The sequence below is a fragment of the Solanum verrucosum genome, unplaced genomic scaffold (assembly GCF_900185275.1).
Source record: "Solanum verrucosum unplaced genomic scaffold, falcon-dt-bn FXZP01000252.1, whole genome shotgun sequence".
Lineage (NCBI taxonomy): Eukaryota > Viridiplantae > Streptophyta > Magnoliopsida > Solanales > Solanaceae > Solanum > Solanum verrucosum.
Window position 1 is genome coordinate 2,828,923 of NW_026019988.1, and position 18,734 is coordinate 2,847,656.

The 18,734-nt window shown below is 31.9% G+C and overlaps 3 protein-coding genes across 5 annotated transcripts; all 3 read left to right on the forward strand.

Moving 5' to 3' along the window:
* The first annotated feature begins 1,984 nt into the window (after nt 1-1,984).
* Nucleotides 1,985-7,120, forward strand: LOC125818856 (uncharacterized). Its single transcript, XM_049498372.1, has 3 exons — nt 1,985-2,410; nt 6,227-6,385; nt 6,676-7,120. The coding sequence occupies exons 1-3, from the start codon at nt 2,114-2,116 to the stop codon at nt 6,742-6,744; spliced, it is 525 nt and encodes a 174-aa protein (XP_049354329.1). The 5' UTR covers nt 1,985-2,113; the 3' UTR covers nt 6,745-7,120.
* A 2,320-nt stretch (nt 7,121-9,440) lies between these two features.
* On the forward strand, nt 9,441-13,164 carry LOC125818715 (mediator of RNA polymerase II transcription subunit 11). Of its 3 annotated transcripts, none has more exons than XM_049498229.1 (4): nt 9,441-9,537; nt 10,812-10,881; nt 12,234-12,350; nt 12,779-13,164. In XM_049498229.1, the coding sequence occupies exons 2-4, from the start codon at nt 10,828-10,830 to the stop codon at nt 12,974-12,976; spliced, it is 369 nt and encodes a 122-aa protein (XP_049354186.1). In that variant the 5' UTR covers nt 9,441-9,537; nt 10,812-10,827; the 3' UTR covers nt 12,977-13,164. The 3 variants fall into 3 exon arrangements, with proteins under 3 accessions (XP_049354186.1, XP_049354184.1, XP_049354185.1); XM_049498227.1 differs by having other exon boundaries at nt 9,452-9,532; nt 12,779-13,070; XM_049498228.1 differs by lacking the exon at nt 9,441-9,537 and adding an exon at nt 10,696-10,727.
* A 1,243-nt stretch (nt 13,165-14,407) lies between these two features.
* Nucleotides 14,408-15,102, forward strand: LOC125818738 (uncharacterized). Its single transcript, XM_049498249.1, has one exon. The coding sequence runs from the start codon at nt 14,477-14,479 to the stop codon at nt 14,990-14,992; it is 516 nt and encodes a 171-aa protein (XP_049354206.1). The 5' UTR covers nt 14,408-14,476; the 3' UTR covers nt 14,993-15,102.
* Nucleotides 15,103-18,734: the final 3,632 nt, after the last annotated feature.

The window sequence follows — 18,734 nt, forward strand, 5'->3', positions numbered from 1 at the left end:
TCAATTTATGTCACACAAATAAAATTTGGAGAGTCATCCAAATTTTATTTTTAAAAAAATAAAATGTTTTAAGTTATTAATTATTGTGATTTATAATATTTTGATGTAACTTTCAAATAACCAACATTACTGGTCACTTTGTCCTAATTTATGTGATATGGATAAAATTACAAAATTAACCCTTTTAAAATGTCTTTAAGATATTTTAAGTTGTTAATTATTATTATTTATAATACTTTTTTGGTAATTTTAAAATGATATGTGTTATTTTTTCTGTCATAATATATGTGAGCTTGAAAGAATTCTGAGAGTGAACCTATTTTATTATATAGGTTTTAAATATTTTAAATTGGTAATTTTTGTAATTTTTAATACTTTTCAAGTCATTTGTAAATGATACATGTTGCTTCCTTTGTCCCATTTTATATAGTATAAATAAAATTCCCGAAACCAACTAAATTTTTAATATATTTTTAAAATATTTTAAATTATTAATTATTGCGATTTATAATATTAAAAAAAAAGTACAAAACTTGTATCAGCCTAAAAAATGACCACGATAATTCGAAGCCTACAGAAAGCAATATGGCTGTACGTAATTTTTAAATACTTAATATATATTACTCCACTTGTCTCAATGTATGTAGCATTGATAAAATTTTAAGATTCAATCAAATGTTGTTAATTGTTAACATTTATAATACATTTTACGTAGTTTTCAATAATTTCACATTAAACAATACATATTACTACTTTTGTCTCATTTTATGTGACATTGATAGATTAATTTTAAGAATCAGTCAATTTATTTTTTCTGTTTTTTTAATAAATATTTTAAGTGGTCAAAATCACGATTTATTGTATTTTATACATAATTTTTAACGATAGATTAATTTCAAGAATTAATCGAATTTTTTTATATGTATTTATTTTTGAAATATTTTATGTTGTCAATTATCATGATTTATAGTATTTTTACGCAATTTTTAAATATAAAAAAAATTAAGACAAATAAATTAAAATGGACGCAATATATGTTATTTTTGTTGTCTCAATTTATGTGACACAAATGATATTTGAAGAGTCATCCAAATTTGCATTTAAAAAAAAAATGTTCTAAGTTATTAATTATTGGTGATTTATAATATTTTTATGTAACTTTCAAATAACTTACATTGCTGGTCACTTTGTCCTAATTTATGTGATATGGATAAACTTACAAAATTAACCCTTTTAAAATGTCTTTAAGATATTTGAAGTTGTTAATTATTATTATTTATAATACTTTTTTGGTAATTTTGAAATGATATATGTTTTTTTTTCTGTCCCAATATATGTGACCCGGATAGAATTTTGAGAGTCAACTTATTTTATTATATATCTTTTAAATATTAAATATTTTAAGTCATTTGTAAATGATTTATTATATTATATTATTATATATTATATTATATTATATATATATATATATATATATATATATATTATATTTATTTCTACTATATAATAAAAGGGGTTTTATTATGATATTATATAATAGTAGAATATATATTATATAAACTCCCTTTTATTATATAGTAGAAATTACAATTACAAAATTAATCCTTTTAAAATGTCTTTAAGATATTTTAAGTTGTTAATTATTATTATTTATAATACTTTTTTGGTAATTTTAAAATGATATATATTATTTTTTCTGTCCCAAGTGACCCGGATAGAATTTTGAGAGTGAACCTATTTTATTAGATATCCTTTAAATGTGAAATATTTTAAGTCATTTGTAAATGATTTATTATATTATATTATTATATATTATATAAACTCCCTTATAATAGAAAAATAAATATATGTTATATAGTAGAAAAAATGATTTATTATATTATATATTATATATTATATATTAATGTCCAATCATAAACTCCCTCTTATATAATAAGAGAATGTTAGATTTATATCCCTACATAAAAAATAGCAAACTGTTTATTTTACTCCCCAACTAAGCACATCCCAAACCAAAAGGAAAAAAAATTCCACTAAAAAGAGCAAAAAGCATAAACGACTGATCGGAGAAGAAACAACTCGCCGCCGAGTTAACACCGGTTCGCCGTCGTAAATGGATGGAGTAGGTGCCCGTCTCGGCCGGTCATCAGCTAGGTACGCACCGACAACTGTATTTACCGGTCCGGTTCGTAGGTGGAAGAAGAAATGGATCCAAGGAGCGCCGCCCAGCTCCGGTAACAGCCATAGTCGGACCACTGCTAACGGCGGCGTTAATGGCAGTAACGTCTCTCATCTATTGCTTTTCAAGTGGATACCTATTAATGCGAGCCAGAACAATAATGACAGTTCCGCTAAGGACGACGTCGTTTCGGTGGAGGAACCACCTAAACGCAAATTCAAGTACATTCCGGTACTAATCTTCCTGATTTTACTTCTTTATGAACTTTATATACTGACTACTGTGCATTGTGTGTATATATGTATATTTTTGCTATTACATTTAAGTATCTGGTATCCCGAACCTACCGGCCTGAATAATCCAAATTGACGCTGTGTATTGTATATAACTATAAGCATACTTCAATATTGTGCAATTTGAACTAGCTTTAATGTGTTTTTTTTCTTTTTGTGGGATGTATTCTGTAAAAGATCAGACTCTTTGAAGAAATGAACTGGGTGTTTAGGGTTCTGGGTTAATAGTTGGGTTAGGAAGAACTGGTTAGCATTGGCGGATAGAGTGTTTCGCTTCGTGCACAGAAGGCAAGGAAATTCAGGTCATGAGACTGTAGTTGAGTGGACACGAAGTTTCTTACATTAGCTAGATCTCGTTATTGCCACCTAATTATCAAAAGATAAAGCGGTAGATGAGTAACATTTGGAGTTGTGCTTGCAGCTGCAGACATTGGCTTCATAAGTTCACCCATAGGTATAGTGATACACTACATAGCTTCCTAAATAGGACTTTATATGAGGTTGAAGCCCGGACACGCGAAGCAAGAGGAAATAGGTATAGGTTAGATCAATAAAAGAAAGACGAGGAAAGTGTACAAGATTCCAGTCGGGCGACCTCTGAGGAAGGTGGTGTCGAGGAAGGGTATTTTGAATCTCAATCAAATAGCTGCAGTGACTTAAATGCTGGATCTGCCTTTGCTTATAGATACTAGTGCATCTGCCCACGCTTCATGTGGTTGTGGTAAAGATTCTCTTACAAATACAAAAAATCATAAATTTGATTGAAGAAAAATGAGAAGTACAAAAAATTTGACACAGATAAGTAAAATAAAGGTATGGACATTAATCCCACATTTAGTCTAAAATAATTGTTTCTACCAAGGAAATAAAATTTTAGGATATAAATGTTGAAAAGTTAAAACTACCTTCTAATAAGGGAAATGGGTCAAAAATATGCCCCTACTTTCATTTAATAGTTAGGTTTACCTTTCGTTATACTATGCGGTTATTCATGGCTCACCCGTATCCCTACTTGGATGCAAACCCCCAAATATGTCCAAATTAATTATTTTTTTAAAAAAATGACCCATTCCCAATTGAAACTCATGCCCGACCCATCTATCTATCTTAACCTAAATTAATTTAACCATTTTCAAATGAACTTCATTTGGAGCTATTGCCATGGTTCTGCAAATTGTTTTTGCACATGTATGATGAAAAAAATTTGTTCTTCCTTTTAAGTTGTATACTCCTTTTATAATGGCCTTTATAATATGCAACTAAATTTTGTGCTAAACTTTTTCAATTTAAAATAAAATCAGCCGATTCTCTTTTTTCTTCCATAATCCTTCTTCGCCAAAAATTGAGTTTTGAAGAATTTTTCTCCTTATCAAAGTAACAATGCAGCAACCAAGAAACAATATAGGATATGAGAATTATAATACGAAAACAACCCGTCAATGAATTTTATAAGGGAAAAAATGAAGCTTCGCCGGAGCAATGATTTCGTCGATTAGATTCAGTGTTAATAAAGGAGAGAGGGGGAGGTGTGGGTGGCGTGGTTTCAATGGCATTGCCGGAGCAGCGCCTAAAACACAAAGATCCGATCAGATCTGGGCACTTTTAGACGAGTATGAAGGCTCTGTAAATGGAGGAAAGAGGGAAGGGGAGAGTGGCATCGTGGTGGATGGCCGGCTAGGGCCATTGCTGGAGCTAGCAGTAGTCATGAGAGAGTTTTTTCTTACTTTTTCAAGTCAATAACAAAATAAAAAGTTAAAAAAAAAAAAACAATGTTCTTGATGAAGCTTTTTTATTTCATCAATCTTAATGTGTATTGTAAATTGTTATAGGTGTTCTTGGTGTGGTAGTGGAAATACATGGTAAAATTGGGGACTTCTTTTTTTGACGAAATGTTTATTGATGAAGAAAAATAGGTTAAATGATTAGGTGAGTCGGATTGTGTTAAAGGAAGAAATTGAGTGATTTGGGTTGAAATTGGGGATTTGAGGTCATTTTGGGGGAAATCGTAAGTTTGGTGGGTATGGGTGTTAAGTTAAATTGAGTGATTTGGGTTGAAATTGGGTATTTGAGGTCAATTTGGGGGAAATTGCAAGTTTGGAGGGTATGGGTGTTAAGTTTCGTAACGGCGAGAGTATGAATAACCACATAGTATAACGAAGGGTAAGCCTAACAACCTAACTGTTAAATGAAAGTTTGGGGTATTTTTGACCCCTTTCCCTTCTAATAAAGCATAACAATTCTAGATTTTGTGACAAATAAGAGAGAAATATGGGTCAAAAGAAAAGGACATGGAGAATAAGAATATAGACATAAAACCTGACAAATATGTTTGGGTTTCTAATACTTTGGGACTCTTATGTAACAGTTTGGCTATTGATATTGATTGTTGGACTCTCCAGTAACTGCTTCTCCTTCAATAGTGAATTTGGAATTTTCAAAAAAATAATTAAACGAAAAGAATGCGTAACAAATACTAGAAAAAAAGATAAATAGGAATGTTGTCCATAAAGAGATGCCATATCACCTAGTCTATGCTCACCTTCATATAGATATATTGATTGGTTGGACATAAGGGATATGTTCTTACATTCTATTGTGAGCTTGCAAAAGTGCATAGCTGAAGGACTGATATGCGTAGTTTTCCAAATAAACATGAAGCACAGATTTAGCTGTTATGTCCTGAAATGTGGAAATCCGAATTTCAGAGTTCTTTAGTTGATAGAATATGGATTTCTTCATAAACTGAGGAACAAAAATCCTCTGTGGCATGCCCCCAAGGCCTAGCTCGAGTGGCAAAAGGTGGAGGATTTGTGGCTATGTCGCAGGTTCAATCCCCACACCATGCAAAGTGAAGCCCGGTATTTAAGTGGAGAAGGGTAGAGGGGCGGGCCCATTATCCACCGAGTTTAGAAGGCTGTGATTGGTCCAAAGGGTGGGTCACAGACGGATTTCTTGGTTATCAAAATAAAAAAAAATCCTCTGTGGCACAAGAACCATAGAACTACTCTTCTGTGTTGCAAGTTGTTAGTATGAGAATTGTTGGTGTCCCGAATATCTTTTGACTTTATATGCTTTGAAGTAGCAGTACTGTCTTTAGAGGTAATGAAGTACAAGTTTTTATTGACGACCATTTTCCCTCTTTATGGCGCCAAAGAGATTTCACTTTATCTCCTTGAGAAGTATAATTTCCCTTCCTTTTCTCCTACTTTAGTTTGACTAATCTATGTAAGAGCAAGACCAAATAATTCATTAGTTTCCATTTCTATGTTCCCCTTTTCCATTGTGCAGATCCAAACATGACAGAAGGCTGAGAAGTACACTTAAGATATCCTACTGATAAAATAGAATTACCATTTAACTTCCTTATGTGTGATTATGTGGTTCTCATGTCACTGCTTTCTTTGTTGTGTTAATGAGGAGATTAGCAAGACAGTAGCTGAGCCAGGGATTTTAAGAAGTAATAGATTTGTAGTAGTTGGAATTATTGACATTCTCAGTATGCCTTATTTCCTGATGGATATAAATGGGCAATGTCAAATCAAATCTGCTACAGCTAATTGTGTGAGTTGTGCATTGTCCGTATTCTGGTGGTGAAGCATACTTGATCTAACCAAAGTAATATGCACTGTGCCAATTTTTTTTTAATATTTCTTTCCTTTAAGTGGATTGCTTCTTGTATGTCAGTAAAGATAACAGGATTGGTTTGTGCTGTGCGAGTATACTTTTTCATTTTTTCTTAAAATGGTTGAGATAGATTAACGTGCTTGAAGAACAAAAGAATGATGCATCTGAACAAGCTGAAGATGATATTAAACCAATTGAGAGTGACACAAATAGTGAGGAGCCAACATCTCAGGTGGATGGTTTTGATGAAAAACCTGATATCAACGACGTGCCCATGGAAGAGAATCAGGTACATTAAGGCTATATAATATTCTTGCCAAACTTGGTATATTTTATTTTTTGGTTCTGTTTGATCTTTGTTTGTTTGTCCTTCCTGTTGATGCCTTTCTTTAGCTTCTTTGGAAGTGTTTTTTAGAAAATATGTCATGATTTCTCCCTCTGTCGTTTTCTTCTATGTGTGAACTTTATCTGGTTATACACTCCAGTTATATGGCTAGAAACACAATCCAGATTTCACAAGTCTAACAATGAACATGAGATAATGTGTACGAGTGTCTAAATTGAGTCTTTATCTTTCAGGATCCGAAGAGAAAACCTCCAGAACGACAGGACTTAAATGAAAGGACTTTGGACTTATCTTTGGGCTAGAAAGCTCGCGATGAAAACAATTCTGACTGAAAAACAGGTCAGGCAAGTGAGCTACAGGAGCACCAAGTCATTATGGCATTCCCCAAAATGTTGCCCTGTGTCAGTTGTGACTAAACTGCCTGTGTCTTCATATGGCACCGGCTTAATGTAATTGTATTCTGAAGCTATTGTGTTTACTTTGTAGAGGATTCGATTTTTCTGGGAACTATAGCAAAAAACCCTAATGTTGTTCCATCACATTTAAGTGCTAGAGCACAATGTGTGGATATGTGTTGTTTAGGCGCCTATTAAGGGTTCGAACCTTGCTTCAGACAAGAAGCCTGATATTTGAGTAGAGAACAGTAGAGGGGTGAACTCATTATCCATCGAGATTGAAACTGCTCTTCATAATTTCTCTGCATAAAAAATCACATTGGAGTGCTAAATTCATTTCTTTTATTCTCATAAGAAAGAACCAATGCTTTTAGCGTTTGGGAAAATCTTTAAAAAATGAAATCTATTCTTGAAAGTTAATTATATATACATGGACCAGCCATTGCAATTCAAAGTTGTGTTTTTTTTTGCATAAAATTACGCGGAAGTGAGGCTTGCCACAGACTATTTCCAAGAGAGGAAGTCTTTAAGTATCTTGGGTTGTGCTCCAAGGTTGTGGGGAAATCGATGATGATGTCATACATCACATTGGAGCGGCACAGGTGAAGAAGAGGTTTGTCTCTGGAGTCGTGTTATAAGAAGAAATCACCTAAACTTGTTTTGTGGGTGGAGTGTTGGCCAGTCAAGAAGTTACACATTTAGAAGATGCATGTTGTGGACATGAGGATGTTGAGATGGATGTGTGGACATATTAGGAGCAACAAGATTAGGAATGAAGTTACCCGAGAGAAGGTGGAAGTGGCTTTTGTGGTGTACAAGATAAGGGAAAGGAGTCTGAGATGGTTTGGGCATGTGCAAAGGAGGTGTGTTGACGCCCTAGTGACAAAATGTGAGAGGCTGATTGTAGGGGTACCTAGAGGGGTAGGGGTAGGTCGAAAATGTATTTGGGAGAGGAGATTAGACAGAACATGACACAACTTCATATTAACGAGGACATGTCTCTAGATAAATAGGAGTGAATGTCACATATTAGTGTAGAAGGTTAGTAAGGGTGAAGTGTTGTCTTGTTGTGCGTAGGTTGAGACTTGTTAGTGCATACCGTAAAATCTCACTCAGTGGGATTTTCATTGAGTATGTTGTTGTTTTAATATCTCATATTCACTTAATTTCTAAGTACTTTGTAGCATAAAATATTTAATATGTACCACCAAATGCATATTGGGATCCTTATTTTTAACCTTATTTGGTGTTTAAATTCTAAAAATAAAATATTGTTTTAACTATTCTTATCAAAGATCTAGATTCGAGTTTTGGGTAGCCGGTCGTCTTTTAATAGGAATGTTTTATTAAAAAGAGTATTAAATGAGCAAATTAAATTAACTTTGGACAAGTTTAAACAGATTAAACAATAAACTGGCAAGTCATTAATCCATTCAAATTACTTTAGTCAAAATAGAGTGAACAATAGTATATTTTTTTATTTTAACTAAAAAGTAGGGGTGTGTCTCGGTCGGTTCGGTTCGGTTATAAGTATTATCGGTTCGGTTTATCGGTTTTTTAAATATGCTAAACCGATAACCAAACCAATAAGATATTTGTTATCGGTTTTCGGTTTAACCAATAAGAAAATGCTTTCAAAACAAATATATGACTTATCCAATAATTTGACGCGATACGCATACATCGAAATAATCATTCCAAACGGGACAACAAGGACCAACTTGTTGTATTTTGGTCATCACAACAAAGACTTGGTTAATTTTCGATCACCATAATATATATAAAACGAGGTCCCCTTTATGCAATAAAGAGAATCAAATAAAACCAAATCATAGACAAAAGTCAAAACAGTAGCAAATGAGGCCATGCTTATGGTAACTAAATGAAGTTCTTACGTTATTTTAAAAAAAACACACACACAATTTGAATTCCTAACGTTAATCAAATTGCAGATATTTACAATCGTGCAAAAGCTAATATTAGTCAATTATAAACTAACTAAAGTAAATAAGTAATACTAAAAAGTAAAACCTAAAGGTTAAATAACTAAAAGTAGAGAGGAGAGTTAATTGTTAAGTAGTGTTAATTATTGCGTAGGGTTTTATATATTTAGTCTAATATACTACTAATTATATTAATATTTTTTTAATATATTATATATATGTATAACTAAAAATTAAAATAGTAAATTATTATATTCTTAATGGGTTATCGGTTAACCCAATAACCCAATATTAAAAACCAATAACGAACCGATAACCCAATAATTTTTTTTTGTAAAACCATTAAATAACCGTTATCCCAATAACCCAATAATAATAAACCAATAACACTTTTTTCGGTTCGATTTATCGGTCGGTTCGGTTTTTGCACACCCCTACTAAAAAGAGTGAACAATAGTAATAGATTTGCTTATGATCATTTTTAGTTTTTATTAATATATTCATTTAATCACCAAATATTTTAAAATTTTTTTATAACATATAAAACAAGATAAAAAAATGTTTTTTTTTTAAAAATAAAAATAATTATGAGTTAATTTAAGCAATATTTTATCCAATATATAAAGAAAACTAGTTACATGCTTTTATGATAAAAAAAAATAAAAATTACAGGCAACAACTCAGAGCTGAGACTATCTCCGACCGACCGGCAACTGCCGCTCTTCTGCCACTCATACTTGCCGCCGTTGAAGGTAAGGTATGATTGACTTCTCACTTGTAGATGCCGATAACAGACCTCTCGCTGGCTCCTTTTTTTAATAATAAAAAAAATATTTCGTGCCTGTACGTCTTACATGTGTTTGTATTTGAGCTTCGTTTCTCTCATGCATGATGTGATGTGTCGTTGTGCGTTTGAGCTGAATTTGGGGGCATTTTGGTTCTTTCGGAGCTTCAGGGATTTGTAATTTGAGGACCTTATTTTTTTGGTCCTAAATCCACTGCTTGCTTTAGTGGCTGGCTTTAGGGTTGAGCCGCAGCAGTCGAAGTTATGAGTGATGAATTCCTCCAAAAAATGGAAAAAAGAGAAGATGACAAAGAGTTAATGAAGTAAGTGGAATATGATTAGTGAGGTTTTGAGATTGTAGGACAAATTTGGAACAGAGAAGCAACATAATTTGTGAGGTCTTGCTGGTTGCTTGTTTAATAACCTGCAGATCTCGGGTTCAGGGCAATTGAACGATTCGAAAAAGCTCATTCGGAGTTGAGTGAATGGCTACCCCGAGATAAAACAAGAAAATTTGAATTTGATTAATTCAAATTTATAAGTCTTTTGAACAATTAGAAAATTGCAAAAAACGAAATGATTCAGTTTGAATAGTAAAGGGAGATTAATCAAGTCCGACAATGAGTTTGAGTGTTGAAGGAAATAGCCCCTTTGCAGAAATGCAAGAGGAAGACACTGAAATGTTAGGATTGCTTGTTTGATAATTAGCAGGTCTTGGGGGTAAAGGCGGAGGTAAGATTTGAAGTTTATGGGTTCAGGGTATGGGGGATGGAATAGACAAGGATTTCTCATGGGATTAGCTAACCCAACTTCTATATGGGATAGCTAATCTCAACATTTTAGTACATATCCCATAAGATTGTTATGCTGCATCCTGCCAACTAAATGTAGGATAAAATAATCTCTTGTAAATTAATAATTTATACATATTAAATAGATTTCTTAAGACAAATATAGAGTTCGGACGAAAGTTGTTGATTTCGGCCAAACCCGTACCTTGAAAGAGTACAGGGTGGTAAGTTTAATGGACATAATACTTATAAGAGGTAGGTTTCTCTTCTATTTTCCGATTGATTACAGAAGATTTAGGTTTCTGATTGTTCCTTAATTATTTGACTGCAGAGACCTCAGAACCAAAATCTCCAAAAACTGCACTGAATTAGGTTTTATAGATTCTGTTTATTTCTCCACATCTAGCTCGCTCTATGGCATTACGATTCAGTAATCTTTTTCTCCTGTCCCGACAGCTTCCCTCAGAATACCATGGATTCGCAAAGCCAGAATACTTCATTGCAGCGGCTGCAAAATGTTGAGAAGGTAAATGTTTCTACAGGATTATTGACTTAAGATGGATTGATTCAGTAGCTGGTATTCTTTGTCATCAAAATACTTAAAGTTCTGATTTCAGAATTGATACTACAATATTATTCCTTCCTTACTTGAGTCCTTGTTACTTGCTCTCCTATCCTGTATACCAAAATGTTTCAAGAAAGAAAGAGAAAGAGGAGCGTACTTTTTGAATTTAGGTGAAATCCATATTTCGTTGATTGGGTGAAACACATAGACAAGCTTGAAGATATATGGATGGTGTTATGCCTCGGAAAGGGACTCCACCATTGAGCTCTCCTAAGCCTTCTGGAGTTCCGGATCCTTCGATTTCTGGGACAAGAGAAATGAATGAGGACAAGAGCCGCTTGGCCAGATAACCATGACTAAGAATTTCATGTCACCCACCTATATCTGCAGCTTCCAAGAAAGTAAGTTCTGGCTGAAAGGAATGAGATATTTAGCTCTTGTGAAAGCCACCCTCACAAAGCCTTAAATCTTGGGTCTAAAACCGTCAAGTAAATTCAACTTCTCATTGTTCTTGAAGATTAACTATTTCTTCCTTCAATTTTGCATCTGAATCTGATCATGATCAATATAACAACTCTATTTTTTATTCATCCTATAAGCCATACGACCCTCTGACTAGTTACCACTCCCCTAGAAATTATCTAAACTACCAGGCCCAGCCATATAGGTGCCGTGGGACTTTTCTCCATCAAGAAATCATGAGAGGATAGGATGACGATGCTGTAGGATTCAAACGAAGCAGTTCTCTTGATTCCCAAAAATCTAATGATAATCAAGGGCCATTGCAGCAAGCTCAAGACTCCTCAAATCAGCCAAAAAAATATAACTCGAAGTCAGAGAATGAAGATGGGAATAGTGTTGAGGATGACGACAATGATGAATAAATGAAAGACGCTGTGGACCAAGAATAGGATCTGAAATGGCTATTCAAATTTCTGCTTCTGTTGGTTTCTTTCTTCCCGTCTGGCTCATTGAGTATCTTCCACGAACTCCAGGCTGATCTTCAACAGTTAGAAATCAAATCGTATTCGAGATCGTGCTGTCATATGCCCTGAATATCTCCTGACACGAGTTTTCTCTGGTCTAAAGGAAACAGCATCTCTGTTGTTTCCTAGTCTTTGGTTTTTTCAGATTAAAACGCGGGGGTGATGTAGCACGTCAAATGCAAAGACAACTAATTGTAATTTGATGAGGAAATCATGATCTTAACTTTCAATGGGGAATCAGTAATCACTTTTCTTTATAGAAAAAATGTAACTGAAACATTACTGACACATACCGTCTGTTGCTGTATCTTCCTCTGATGCTTGCAGAGGATAGTCAGAGTTCTGGAGCTAGCAGGAGGTGTAATGGATGAAATGGCAAATCCGAGCGGCCCCAGGAAGGAGCTTATTAACAACCATTGCAGTGAGTTCATGCAACTAATCAAGGTAATGACATACTTTACTATTTTGCACCTAGATATTCTTGAAACCTTTGTAAGAAACATGATAGAAAACCATGTAAATGTGTAATAAGAAGCCGTTAAACTTTCTTGTTGTCAGTCCTGGCCTTTGAATGTATGATTCGATGACTATTCTCATGCTTACATACTGTTTTTGGTCCTCCTTTTATGTGTATTTATTTGGTGTTTGTATTAAATTTGAAATTTTGTTCCATGTATACAAGGTAAAAATGGACAATTTTGGTTTGGTTTGGTTTGGTTTGTGAACTTTTACGTTGCGAGCTAGCTAGTCTGCTGTTGTCATGGCCAGTTTAATATTATCTTTTGTCTGGAAATACCGTCTGTAACTTGAGATCTGATTGGAACTAGATCAGTTTGAGAACTAAATGGATGATATTTTACTAATTACAACAGGACATCCAAGTCACACTGCGAGAAGAAATCAAAAGTGCATGTGAATATCGTCCTTTTGAGAAGTGTGACTATGTACCAAGAATATCAAACGAGATCTGTTGCAAGAAACTCGAGTATGTCATTTCTCAGTTCGACAATATGAAACAAACAATTGAGGGATATCATGCTGCAGCATTAGACCATATGGCCCTTGATTAGTAGGTAATATACTCAGTGTTGCTTCTTGTTCATGTGGAAACATAAATATCTACGACAGCAACTACTACACCTCAACTCCATGCAAGTTGTAGCCGGCTAATCTGCCAAAGTTTATTTATTTAAAGCGTTTAAATCAATACCTCAGGATGACCACTTTTGTGTGAATAAGTTTGCCGCTGGATCTCTACCTTAGGTTTTTCTTGGTTGTTCAGTAAGCGATGATGAGTTGAAGTACTTGGAACCTTGAATGGAGAATTCTCTTTGAAACAATTCCGAAATGTCCCTATACTGCTGGATTTGTATCTTATTTGATTCAATACTTTAGTTCAGTATCTGCTGTTGAATTGTAGGAATGATACATTTGGTGTTCACTTGTTTATGCAATGAACTTTGCTCAATCTTGCAAAATTGCTCTATAGTTGGTTATTTATGTCATAGTTCAGCAAACATAGTTTCCATTATTATTCATCATTGTATATGCAACCTGACACATGGATGATGTGTGATTTAAGTGTTCGCTTCGTGCAAGACATTGCTTAGAACCAACAGGTCAGCATGGTAGATGCACGATCTACTTTGCATGTTTCATCCTTGAGCCCTTCGCCTATCAGCTTGCTAGACAAACTAGCTTGATCCTTCTTCCGCTTCGATACGTTACACTCGGAAGATCCAACAAATCCTAAAGTCTCTTTCTGCCTATAACTAATCTGTAAGACTGATCCCCAAACTCAGTCAAAGACCATTGCATCACAGGTGACTCGATAAACCTAAAATAAAAAATTATATTAATAGTATTTAGGATTACTATAGACTTAACCAAAGATGTAATAGGATGCAAATATAAGATTCATCATATATAGATTGTAGATGATGATATATGTACTAGTGCAGGGTAGGATATAATATTATTAGAGAACTTTCATATTATTTTTGTTATTATTTATATATTTTATCTTATTTTTGTTTAAATGAAAAAGTGAATGATTACTTCAACTTAGTATTTTGGACTGAACAATAATTATTACTTTCTCAGTTTCAATTTATTTGTTTTATTTTTCTTTTTTCGTTTATTTAAAGAAGGTTATCTCTTTTCATTCTTGACTACATTTTTATTTTAACTTTTCACAAGGCAATTGACATGTTTAAAACTAGTATAAATTTGATACATAGTATATATCTTTAGTTTAAGAACATAAGATTTAAAAGTCTTTTTTATTTTTTAAATTTTATGTCAAGTTAAAATCAAACAAATAAATTGTAACGGAGGGAGAATGACAAGTCAATTCTTGTCCATAGGTAAACACTCCTCAAACCCTATCATCATTCATATACTATTTAAAAAAAACCCAAAATGTTGTCATCAACTTCCATACACCACCTCTCTCTTTTCTCTCATCATATAAAACTAGACCTCATCACCTCTTCAACCACAAAAAAACCCCATAAATTCTTTCTAATTTTCTTCTTTTCCCCCCTTAGTATTTTCATTTCTTTGAAAATATGACTATGAAGAACAATCCTTATAGAAAATCCACAGGTCATCCAATTACTCAACCAGACCAACAACTTTCTTTATTACCAACAACAATCTTGACACTAACAACATCTTTATCTCAAGAAGACAAACAAATCTTGTCATATTTAATTTCTTGTTCTTCTAGCAATTTCTCCAATAATCTTGGAAATTGTACTACTCACAACAATAACAACAAAAGTTGCTATTGTTTTAATTGTTATATGAGTTATTGGGTGAAATGGGATTCATCTCCAAATCATCAACTTATTCATGAGATTATAGATGCTTTTGAAAATATGGTGTTGGAGAAAAAAAAGGGGAAAAACAAGAAACAGAGGAGGAATAAGAATAGAAGTTCTTGTGGGATTGAGAAAAATTCTGAAATTTGTTTAGAGGAAAATTCAACAAGTTATGATGGTGATAGAGAAGAGGAATTAGGGTCTGTTAGAAGATTTGTGAGTTTTCTTGGTGAAAGTATTTGGAGTGTTTGGCATGTCTGAAATGTTTTAAGGTAATATTGGGAAAATCTAGGTTCTCTTTTTATTTCATCCGGTGTTTGGTATTTGTATTGGAATTCGATGAAATATGACTTCGCGCATGAAAGTCTCGATTTCATACTTGGAACTCGTATTTAAAACTTTTGGTCAAGGAATAGTTACCACCACTCAACTGCGACCCTCGTTGGATAGTTTTGTTCTATTTTATTTTTTTCCATTCGATGTTCGATACTCGTATTAGGATTCAACTAATCTTAATTCATGCTCTTACCAAAAAGAGATTTCATACTCAGAGCTCGTATTCGAAATTAAGGATGAAGGAACCCTTTATGGATGATTTTGTTCATTTTTCACTTCTATAGAGGTTTTTGTTGTTTCTTACTTATTCTTTGTTCCTATGTAAATACCTTTATAACAATATAAAATATGGTCCTTTTTGAATGTTCATGAGCTTTCAATTTTATTGTCTTCATAATTTTTTTTCATTAGTGTCTAGTTAGGACTTCCTTTATTTTCCACTTTTGCTTAAGAGTTATCTATGGAGTAATTGAGATGACAAATAAACCAAAAATGAAAAAAGTGAGTTTGCTTCTTGATTGAGGAAATGTTTTGTAAAGGAGATACATTCTGTTGGACTTTTTTTACTGCTAGTTAAAAAAGTATTAAATCTTTAGTTATACTAGTACAATTTTACATTCTTGGAAAATGGAATTTTAGTGAATTTTGTTTACTATTCCTTCCGTTTATTTTTAATTGTTATAGTTTTCCTTTTTTTAGAGTCAAACTATAAGAAATTTGACTAATATTTTACGATGTATTTTTTCATCATATTGATATGCAAAAAAAAAATACAATTTATAGTACTTTTTGGATAGTTTTTGAATATCTAAATTTTTTGTTTAAAATATTAAATTAATGTAATTTAATTTAACTTTAAAAATTAATTAAATTGACTTTCGAAAAGTGTAACGTGAGAAATTAAAATGAACAAAATGAGTATATTTGTTTTATTGATAATAGAGAATTTTTTGGACAGTCCATAATTAATGGATTTTAATCCTCTACATTTTTTCATTTAAATATACATTTAGAGAGATGCATGTTCAAAATTTCATAAATAATGGACACATCCTTTTACCCATTTTAACTTAAAATAAACTCTCTAAGTGAGGTACGGTTGAAAACTTCATAGATAATGAATAATTTTTTACCTTTCTTCACTTAAATATAAATTTAGAGAGTGATGCATCATTCCGAACTTCATAAATAATAGGTTTATAAGCACGTATTTCTATCCCTGTTTACTTATATATAAATTTAGAAGTGTGACACGATTCAAAACTTCATAATTAATGGATACGTTTTTCGATCATTTTTCACTTAAATACCAGAGTTAGAGAATTTTGTTTATTTATTGCCAACGAAAGAGGATGGAGATTCTCTGTCATCTTTGAAGAATTAGAATAGGTCAACCACAATTACTATTTTTTATTTTTTATTTTTTGTGAAATTGAAGAAAGTACTCCATTGACCTTTTATTGGCTTGGGAAAGTCTAAAAATTGTGTTCTACATTTGACATTAATTCGAATTACACGAGTGGATGTGTGAGAGCGATATTTTCGAAGGATTTTTTTCATTCTTAAAAATTCAACTACGAGTCCTTTAATCAACATGAAGAAACTTCAACGATTCCACCATAATACTAGTGACTTTGTAAAACAATTATCATTCAAAAATTCATCATCAAAAGATAGAATAGTAGATGTCAATTTATTCTAATTATCTTTTATTTTATTTTTCTATGTTATTTATGTGATAAGTAATAAACAAATTAAATTATGTATATTAAACTTTGGTTATAATTGAGACAGGTCATGATCCCCTCTCTCCCTACCAACAAACTTGCTCCTGCATCAACAGTATCTTAATTAATAATTAAAATAATTATTCATTAATATAATGATCAATTATTGTTACTTAATTAAAGCCTCTCTTTTTTTGTTTGGTGAAGGATGTTGGTCTCAACTCCTTTAACCTTCATAATCAAATTATTAGATGTTGTTATCATAACCAAATCTCTAATTTAATGATATTATAATCCTATATTATATGTCCCCCTTTTTATGGGTTAAGGAAGTTGATCGCAACTCCTATTCCATCCCTCATCAAACTATTAGATGTTGGGATAAAAACAATCAGAATGCGAAATACTTTATGTATTAGATTGATTATTTTTTTTAATTGTTTTTATAGTATGAAAATAATCATAACTCAATATTTAGTTTAATGGTAATATATATAGTCCCTTGTCATATGGACATTGATCTCAACTCCTATTCCTTTCTTCATCAAATTATTTGAGGTTTGAATAAAAAAAATCAGAATACGATATGTTTTATGTGTTAGACTGTCTTTTAATTTTATGATATTTAATAATTCCTTGTCATATGTCATCATCATTTTTAAGAAATTATTATTTTGGTAACTACATTGATCTCAACTCCTATTCCATCCCTCATCAAACTATTAGATGTTAGGATAAAAATAATTAGAACACGAAATATTTTATGCATCAAATTGATTTTTTTTATAGTATAGAATAATCGTGACTCAATATCTAATTTAATGGTAATATAGTTACTTGTCATATGGACATTGATCTCAACTCTTATTCCTTCTTCATCAAATTATTTGATGTTCCAACAAAAATAATCAAAATGCGGAACGCTTTATAATGTATCAAACGTGGTTTTTAATAGAATAAAAATAATCATAATCCAATATTTAATTTTTAATGATATTTTTTAATAGAATAAAAAAAATTATAAACCAATATTTAATAATTCCTTGCCATACGTCATTTTAAAAAAAAAATTATTTTGGTAACTACATTGATCTCAACTCCTATTCCCTCAATCATTAAATTATTTGATGTTGAATATAAATAATCAAAACCCAATCTTTAAATATTTATTTGTATTATAATACCTTGCCATGTGCCATTTTTAAATACTTTTTTTTGTCCCACAATCATCAAATTATTAGATATTGGATAAATATCTTCTTTTTTTTTAAAAAAAAAAACCGTCTTCAATTTGATGATATTATAATTCTTTACAACAATGTCAGTATTACAATAAATTTATCTTAGGTTCCCTTATCATTATTCTCTACACGCTTCGTACTATAATCTTTTTTTCTCATGAAAATATCAAAATTTCTAAGTAATATATATTTATTATTGAAAATTTTCATTAAAAGGATTTAAAATACAAAAATTAGTTAAACGCCTGAATAAGTCAAGAATTAATATGATCTTTATCGCTAATGTAAATATCGTAATTAAAGTGGAACAAGATAGTCATGGATTTTTTATCTTTGAATTGGTCATTAGTCAAGTATTATATATGACTGCAAATAATCAAATATTACACATAACTATCATAAAGGCATACTTAATTCCTCTTTTCAATTTGTGCGCCACATTTCATTTTTCGAGAGTCAAACCGTTTAAATTTGATTGTAAATTTGCGCATAAACTCTTAAAAAAAAACTGAAATTTAAAAGATGTATGAAAAATTTACGGTAAAAAATATACTTGTTTGAATTTTGAAATCCAAATTGTGTCAGATAAATTGAGACAGAAGGAATATAATTTTCTTTCTTTGACTTCTTAGTGAATTGTGACTTAGTCAAAATTAAATCTACTAGTTGAATGAGTCTTTAAATTCTACGTCTGAAACA

Coding starts and splice junctions, on each gene's coding strand:
- LOC125818715 (XM_049498229.1), top strand. CDS start 10,828: ATGGATTCGCAAAGCCAGAATACTTCATTGCAGCGGCTGCAAAATGTT. Junction 10,882..12,233: donor GGCTGCAAAATGTTGAGAAG/GTAAATGTTTCT, acceptor TGATGCTTGCAG/AGGATAGTCAGAGTTCTGGA. Junction 12,351..12,778: donor AGTTCATGCAACTAATCAAG/GTAATGACATAC, acceptor TAATTACAACAG/GACATCCAAGTCACACTGCG.
- LOC125818856 (XM_049498372.1), top strand. CDS start 2,114: ATGGATGGAGTAGGTGCCCGTCTCGGCCGGTCATCAGCTAGGTACGCA. Junction 2,411..6,226: donor GCAAATTCAAGTACATTCCG/GTACTAATCTTC, acceptor TGGTTGAGATAG/ATTAACGTGCTTGAAGAACA. Junction 6,386..6,675: donor TGCCCATGGAAGAGAATCAG/GTACATTAAGGC, acceptor TTTATCTTTCAG/GATCCGAAGAGAAAACCTCC.
- LOC125818738 (XM_049498249.1), top strand. CDS start 14,477: ATGACTATGAAGAACAATCCTTATAGAAAATCCACAGGTCATCCAATT.